The 8,211-nt window shown below is 30.8% G+C and overlaps 3 protein-coding genes across 3 annotated transcripts in view; 2 read left to right on the top strand and 1 right to left on the bottom strand.

Annotated features, from left to right (window-relative positions):
* Positions 1–867: 867 nt before the first annotated feature.
* On the top strand, positions 868–1,504 carry EMWEY_00050900 (serine/threonine protein phosphatase, putative; the record flags this gene model as incomplete). The annotated part of the gene is made up of 3 exons (XM_013477417.1): positions 868–877; positions 1,040–1,125; positions 1,334–1,504. 3 exons carry the CDS (start codon positions 868–870, stop codon positions 1,502–1,504), a joined length of 267 nt encoding a protein of 88 aa, XP_013332871.1.
* A 2,490-nt stretch (positions 1,505–3,994) lies between these two features.
* On the bottom strand, positions 3,995–5,328 carry EMWEY_00050890 (elongation factor 1, putative; the record flags this gene model as incomplete). Its single annotated transcript, XM_013477416.1, has 3 exons — positions 3,995–4,192; positions 4,600–4,859; positions 5,217–5,328. The coding sequence occupies 3 exons, from the start codon at positions 5,326–5,328 to the stop codon at positions 3,995–3,997; spliced, it is 570 nt and encodes a 189-aa protein (XP_013332870.1).
* Positions 5,329–7,455: 2,127 nt separating this feature from the next.
* EMWEY_00050880 (krr1 family, zinc finger-containing protein, putative) overlaps positions 7,456–8,211 on the top strand; it is a gene marked incomplete at both ends in the record, with an annotated part of 2,443 nt that continues 1,687 nt past the window's right edge. Inside the window, 3 exons of the mRNA XM_013477415.1 lie at positions 7,456–7,608; positions 7,771–7,825; positions 7,942–8,146. Coding sequence (XP_013332869.1) covers positions 7,456–7,608; positions 7,771–7,825; positions 7,942–8,146 — 413 coding nt within the window. The remainder of the gene's footprint in view (positions 7,609–7,770; positions 7,826–7,941; positions 8,147–8,211) is intronic.

Genomic DNA, 8,211 nt, shown 5'->3' with positions numbered 1-8,211 from the left:
TCTTATTGGGGGGAACCATGAGGCACCTAATGTATTAAGGGAATTGTACGTATTTATTTATTTATTTATTTATTATGTAGTTAGTTAGTTAGTTAGTTAGTTAGTTTATTTATTTATTTATTTATTTATTTATTTATTTTATTTATTTATTTGTTTATTATACTATTCTTATTGGGGGGAACCATGAGGCACCTAATGTATTAAGGGAATTGTACGTATTTATTTATTTAGCTTATATATTTATTTATTTATTATATTTATTATATTTATTTATTGATTTATTTATTTTATTTATTTATTGATTTATTTATTTTATTTATTTATTGATTTTATTTTTTTATTATACTATTCTTATTGGGGGGAACCATGAGGCACCTAATGTATTAAGGGAATTGTACGTATTTATTTATTTATTTATTTATTTATTTTATTTATTTATTTATTTATTTATTATACTATTCTTATTGGGGGGAACCATGAGGCACCTAATGTATTAAGGGAATTGTACGTATTTATTTATTTATTTATTTATTATGTAGTTAGTTAGTTAGTTAGTTAGTTAGTTTATTTATTTATTTATTTATTTATTTATTTATTTTATTTATTTATTTGTTTATTATACTATTCTTATTGGGGGGAACCATGAGGCACCTAATGTATTAAGGGAATTGTACGTATTTATTTATTTAGCTTATATATTTATTTATTTATTATATTTATTATATTTATTTATTGATTTATTTATTTTATTTATTTATTGATTTATTTATTTTATTTATTTATTGATTTATTTATTTTATTGATTTATTGATTTATTTATTTTATTTATTTATTTATTTATTTATTTTATTTATTTACTTAGGTACTATGGAGGCTGGTTAGCACCAAATATATTTTATTTAGGACATTCAGGTGTAATTAAAGTTGGAGGAATTCGTATTGCTGGTCTATCAGGAATCTATGATAAACATCATTATAATCTAGGTAGGGTTTAGGGTTTAGGGTTTAGGGTTTAGGGTTTAGGGTTTTTTTTTTGTAGGACATTTTGAACGTCCTCCTTATGATTCGAATACAATGCGTAGTGCTTATCATGTCCGGCAATTTGAGTTAATGAAACTTCATTGTGTAAGTCCATAAACCCTAAACCCTAAACCCTAAACCCTAGCTTGTACCGTGTATATATATGTACATACTAAAACCGCCGTCGTTATGTTTATCTTATAGAAACCAGCTTCTAGCGATAAACCCTAAACCCTAATCACTATTAAACTAGATATGCTGGCTGATATGAGGGTTTAGGGTTTAGGGTTTATATGTATATACATATATACAGATAGAGGAACCTGTAGATATAATGCTAAGTCATGATTGGCCAGAAGGAGTATATAATTATGGTAATAAAGAAGAATTAATAAAAAAAAAACCTGCATTTATTGACGATATTAATCGTCATAATTTAGGTAGTCCTCCTTCTATGGCTCTATTAAAAAGCATGCAACCGTAGGCATACACCCCAAAACCCTAAACCCTAAACCCTAAACCCTAAACCCTAAACCCTAATTTTTTTTTTTTTTTTTGGAAACATGAATGTTGAGCATATCCAAGAGCATTGCAGATATTTATTTAAATTTATATATATATATATATATATATATATATGTATTTATATTAATTAATTAATTTAATATATATATTTAGATTTATTTATATATTTATGTATATGTATTTATGCAGGAGTTTCTGGTTTTCTGGCCATTTACATGTATATTTTTCTGCATTAATAACGCATGCAAATAAAAAAGAAACACGTTTTATGGCATTAGATAAGATAATAAATAAACGTTCTTTTATTCATATACTGGATATACACCCTAATTTATTATATACTAATAATACTAAATATATTAAATATCCTTCTTCTTCTACTAATATTCATACTCCTCTTATGATTGAGTAAGCTAATTTTTTTTTTTTTATTCAATTCTTTTCCCTTTTTACCTCCTCTTACTTTCTTCCCTCCCTCCTTTATTTATTTATTTATTTTATTTTATTTTATTTATTTATTTATTTATTTATTTATCTATTTAGGTATGACGTAGAATGGTTATCTATTCTACGAGCAAATCAACGATTAATACCAACAAGCAGATTCCCTACTAATGCGCATGCAGTGTAAGATACACACTGCAGCAGCAGCAGCAGCAGCAGCAGCAGCAGCAGCAGCAGCAGCAGCAGCAGCAGTCTTGTGCAGTGGGTTTGGGGTTAATTAGGGTTTATGAGCTGCTGAGGGTTTAGGGTTTATGAGCTGATGAGGGTTTAGGGTTTATGACGGTTTATATGCTTGCTACCGAGGGTTTAGGATTTAGGGTTTAGGGTTTAGGGTTTAGGGTTTAGGGTTTAGGGTTTATGTGTATTTATGTATGTATAGTCATCCAACAGAAGAAGACAGAAAGTTTGTCATTAATAAATTAAAAGAAATGATTAAACAAAGACAAGAAGAAAAAGAAGAAAAAGAAAAAGAAAAAAAAAAAGAAGAAAAGAAAGAAAAACAAAAAGATAAAGAAGAAGAAAAAGATAAAGAAGAAAAACAAGAAGAAGAAAAAGATAAAGAAGAAAAACAAGAAGAAGAAAAACAAGAAAAAAAAAAAGAAGAAAAAGAAGAAGAAATATATCCTTGGCCTCATTGGTCTAATCCATCTTTTATTGATTTAAAATTGCAAAGAAAATTTCTTCTCAATTTAATTGGAATGAATAATTATGATCTATTTGATGACTGTAAACCCTAAACCCTAAACCCTAAACCCTAAACCCTAATTTATCCTAGGATACAATAATTAACTCTAGGAAATAATAATAATAATAATAATAATAATAAATAATAATAATAATAATAATAATAAATAATAATAATAATAATAATAATAATATATGTTGTAGGTAAATGGTATTAAATAGGTGTAGCATAAGCCCCTAAACCCTAAACCCTCGCTAAACCCTAAACCCTAAACCCTTGTGATAATGTGTGGTGTTATTGTATTTGTTTGCAACAGCACCACCAACAGAAGAAGGATTTAATAAAGAAGAGAAAGGAGAAAAAGAAGAAAAAAAAGATTTATCTTCTTCTTTTATTAATAAATCTATTTCTTCTCCTCCTCCTCTAAGGAAACCACAACAAGAAGAAATCACATTAGATCTTGATGATTTATAAATAAATAAGTAAATAAATAAATAAATAAATAATATATATTATTTATTTATTTATTCTGCTTTTTTTTTTCTTTATTAGGGATTTACACAAAAAGATTTCTTTTTTTTTTTTGCATGCATGCATGCACAGACACCTCGTTTTATACCTCTAAAGTTTTTCCTTTTTTTCTTCTTTCCTGCTCCATCTACGAGCCTATAGCTAGCTATCTAGCTAGCTAGCTAGACAAATAACTAGCAAGACACCTAGTAGCACCGGACTGCCTACAGCTAGCTACCTAGCTAGCTAGCTAGCTGGCTAGCCACGCATGATTGGGTAGCAGCAAGAACCTGCATAAGTTATTATTTGTATAACCCTAAACCCTAAACCTAATAAATAAATAAAAAAATAAATAAATAAACAAATAAATAAATAAATAACTCAATAAAGGATGTATCTGTTTGTCTAGGTGTATATACACCCCAAGAGCATTCACCATGCCGTCGCTAAACAGCCACCAGGTGTAATGTTTACCCAGCTAGCTGTAGCTAGCTAGCTGTAGCTAGCTAGCTGTGGCTAGCTAGCTGTATCTAGCAGCTAGCCACACTAGGTAGCTACAGCTATCCATAGCTGCACTATAGCCTAGCTAGCTAGCTAGCTAGCTAGCTAGCCAGCTAGCCAGAGCTAGCTAGCTATATAAAAAGCCAGCTACCTATCTAGCTACCTAGCTAGCCACCTAACAATCTAAATAAATATCAATTAATTAATTAATTAATTAATTAATTAATTAATTAATTAATTAAATAATATTTATAATTTATTAAAGGAAATAATTTGTGCAGATTGTACAAGACCAGAGATTTCTTCATCATCATCATCATCATCATCTTCTCCTCTTTGTTGTTTTTCTTCTCTTTTTTTCTTGTCTTCTTCTGTCATACCTAATTCCTCTATTTTATCTAATACTTCTTGTGTATCTACTATATCATCTATTATTACACATTGAACCTGCAGCAGCAACAGCAGCAGCAGAAACAGCAGCAGCAACAACAGCAGCAGCAGTAGCAGTAGTAGTAGTAGTAGTAGCAGCAGCAACAGCAAAGGAGCAACAGCAACAACATAACCAGCAGCAGCAATACAACCACCAACACCACCAACAACAACAACAGCTGCAGCTGCAGCAGCACCTGCAGCAGCAGCAGCAGCTGCTGCTGCTGCTGCTGCAATATATAAAAGTCTATGTAGGTAACTGAAGGAATGTTGTTTATATGCATTTTCTCCCCCATTATAAACCATAAAAAAGCAGCAAAAAAAGCAGCAGCAACACAAACAGCAGCAGCAGCACCACCAGCAGCAGGAGCAGCAGCAGGAGCAGCAGCAGGAGCAGCAGCAACAGCAGGAATAATTATAAATACCTGTAACTTATAAAGACCAAATGCAAGAGGAACTTTTTTAGCATTTTCTCCCCATTTTAATCCATCAATAATAATTTGTTGAATATTTTGTTGAATTAAATCTAAATTTGTTTCTGAATTTCTTGGCTTTATCTCTATTACTAACATAGATTTATTTATTATTTCTTTTTTTTTATTCTTTTTCTCCTTTTCTTCCTTCTCTTTCTTCTTTGATTCAGATAATTTCTTTAAATCAGCAGCAGCAGCATCATCATCATCACCTATATATACACATACACACAAAATATTCATTTATTTATTTATTTTATTTATTTTATTTATTATTTTTTGATGCTAATGCTGCTCCTGCTGTTGATGCTGTTGCTGCTGCTGCTGTTTTTCTGCTCTTTTGCTGCTCTTTTGGTGGTTGTATGGATAGGAACAGTGTTTGTGTAGTATATTAAAGGGTTTAATTGAATAAAAAGACATTTTATTATTTATTTATATATAAAATATAATAATAATTAAATAATTAAATAAAAAAGAAATAAATAATAAATATATATATGCGCGCATATATATACATCTCTATCTATACACCGCAACTTATTTCTTTTTTTTCTTCTCTCTTGTCTCACCAAAAAGATCAATATCTTCTTCTTCCTCCTTTTTTTGCTGATTTCCTTTTACAGAGGAAAGATAATAACGGCAAGCAACAGATAATTCATTACGAGGGCAAATTGTCACCATTTTCTTTATATTTATATATATATTGTGTATATTGTATTGATAAGAGAGCAAGTATTGGGGTGTACGTACACCTCAAAAAGATGAAAAAATGTTGAATTATGCAAAAAAATTAATTCTTTATTTTATTTATTTATTATTTTTATTTTTAAATTTTATATTTGAAACGCAAATGCAAAAAACGACAACTTTTATGGGGTCTTCTGTGGGGGTTGCTATTTATGCATGCATGCGCTGCCAGCCCCAAGAAGGAAATTCTTCTTTATTTTATTATTTTTTCCTTGTTTTTATATATTTTTCTTCTTTTATTCCTTTTTATTCCTCAAAACCGCAGAGTTTGAGTCTAAATAGCAACCTTTATCTCTAAGGGTGAAGGAGAAGCCCCGCTGAGTAGCTTCCAGAAGAACAAACCCTAATAAACCCTAATAAACCCTAAACCCTAAACCCTAAACCCTAAACCCTTAATCCTAATTAATTCTATTGACTTGTTATATACAAGAAGGAGCTCCCTATTCTTTTTTAGAGGGAAAGGTTCTCTCAATTGCCATTGAAAAGGGTTTCTGGCTATATTGCTGCGAATAGCGAAATTCAAAACAAGGGTTTAGGGTTTAGGGTTTAGGGATTAGGGTTTAGGGTTTAGGGAATGGGGCGGAAAAAGATTAAGAATAAATCAGCTGATGGTGGTGTTAATGGGGAAGATGAGGAGAGTAAAGAAAAGACAAAAGATCTATTAGAGGATTCAGAGGAAGAAGGAGAAGAAGGAGAAGAAAAAAAAGGAAATAAAAATAAAAATAAAGAAGAAGGTTTTAATATAACTATTAATAAACAATATGCACAAAAATATGAACAAAGAAAAAAAAAAGAACTTCTTTCTAAACATAAAGAAGAACTAGAGGAGCTCAGCGGTAAACCCTAAACCCCAAACCCTAAACCCTAAACCCTAAGAATTAAAATTTATTCTTTTTGTTATATTATATTATTACTATTATTATTTTTACTATTATTATTGTACTTATTGTATAAATTAAAGAAGTATATATTTTTTTAATTAATTAATTAATTCCTTTTTTATTGTTTATTCCCTACTTGCGGTGTATGTGCAACTTTTCGGGTGTATGTGCAACTTTTTTTGCATTTCTTGCAAAACAAGAGAATAAGTAACAATAATAAGAATAAAAAGTATGAATAAATTAATGAATTAAATATAATAAAATAAATGAAACAAAATACAATTAAATATAATGAATTTCTTTTTTATTTCTTTTTTTTCCTTTATACAGAAGAATCCAGCTCGGAGGAAGAAGACGAAGAAGGAACCTTATTAACACCGCAAGTAGAGAAGAAATTCTTGAGGGTTTTATCATTAATAAAAAGCAAAAACCCTAAAATTTATGATAAAAATAAAGTCTTTTTTAAGGATGAGGACTTTGAGGATACAACAGCAGAAGAAAATACAAAAAAAGAGGTAAAAATACATATATAATTATTCCTAATCATTAATTCTAGGGTTTAGGGTTTAGGGTTTAGGGTTTATTGCTGAGTTTATAGATAAAAATAAATAAATATTTTTTCCCTTTTTGCGGTGTATAGGCAGCTGTTTACCTCGTTTTAACGCTAATTTTAGATATATTTTTTTCTATATGTACACTAAACCCTAAACCCTAAACCCTAAACCCTAATTTATTGTTTTTTTCTTCTTTTTTTTTATAACAGAAACCCTTAAAATATAAACAATTTGTATCTGAGACATTATTAAAGGAAGGAGCAGAAGGGTTTGAGGGAGAAGAAGAAAAACTTCAACAAAAAAAAGAAACCGCTAAATGTAAATATCCTGTTGCTGTTGCTGCTGCTGCTGCTGCTGCTTCTGTTGCTGCTGTTGCTGCTGCTGCTACTGGTGTGCTTTGTTATTGTTCCTGCTGCTGCTGCGGTTGCGTTTCTTGGTCCTGATCTTGCTGCTGCTGCTGCTGCTGCTGCTGCTGCTCTTTTTGTCGGTTTTGAATTATTTTCGCTGCTGCTGCTGCTGCTGCTATTTACGCTGCTGCTGCTGCTGCTGCTGCTACTGCTGTATATTTAGTTTAATTAATATATATGTTTATTGTGTATTTATTAGCTGCTTCTTATGAGGAAGAAATGAGTGAATTAAAACGTTCTTTCTTAGCAGCAGCAGCAGCAGCAACAGATGAGGAAGGTGCGGATACACCCGAGGAGGGTTTGCTACAATTAAAGAAAAAAGGAGAAAAAGAAAAACAACAAGAAGAAGCAGAATATAAAAAATTCCTTGATGTAATTATAATTAACCCTAAACCCTAAACCCTAAACCCTAGCTACTCTAGGAAAACCATACAAACAACAGTTCTATACTTCATTCTATCGCCAGGGTCTAGGGTTTATAGGGTTTAGCTAGGGTTTAGGGTTTAGGGTTTAGAGTTTGTGTTGTTGCTGCAGGCGAAGAATGCAGAAAGAGGAACAGCAGCAGATTCTGTTTTGGCTCGTTTTTGGGGTAAGTCTGAGCTGTACATACACCCCAAAACCCTAAACCCTAAACCCTAGCTAAACCCTAAACCCTAAACCCTAGGACTATTTTATAAGCGAACCTAAGACCATCAACGGAACCAGAGCATCACAACCACCACCACCACGACGACCACCACCACCGCAACCATCAGCAGCAGCAGCAGCAGCAGCAGCAGCAGCAGCAGCAGGAGTGTGTCTGTGCTGCAGCTGATGACAGTAAATTGGATGAAAATGAGAGATTTTTAAGAGATTTTATTTTACAAGAAAAATGGAGAGAAGATAAAATCTTTCAGCAACAAGAGGAAGAGTTAGTTTTTTTTTTTTTTTTTTTTTTTTTTTTTTTTTTTTTTTTTTTTTTTTTTTTTTTTTTTT

The sequence above is a fragment of the Eimeria maxima genome, genomic scaffold (genome assembly GCF_000499605.1).
Source record: "Eimeria maxima Weybridge genomic scaffold, Emw_scaff1272, whole genome shotgun sequence".
Taxonomy (NCBI): Eukaryota; Apicomplexa; class Conoidasida; order Eucoccidiorida; family Eimeriidae; genus Eimeria; species Eimeria maxima.
The sequence above is the reverse complement of the archived record's forward strand: the minus strand, read 5'-3'. Positions and strand labels throughout refer to the sequence as shown.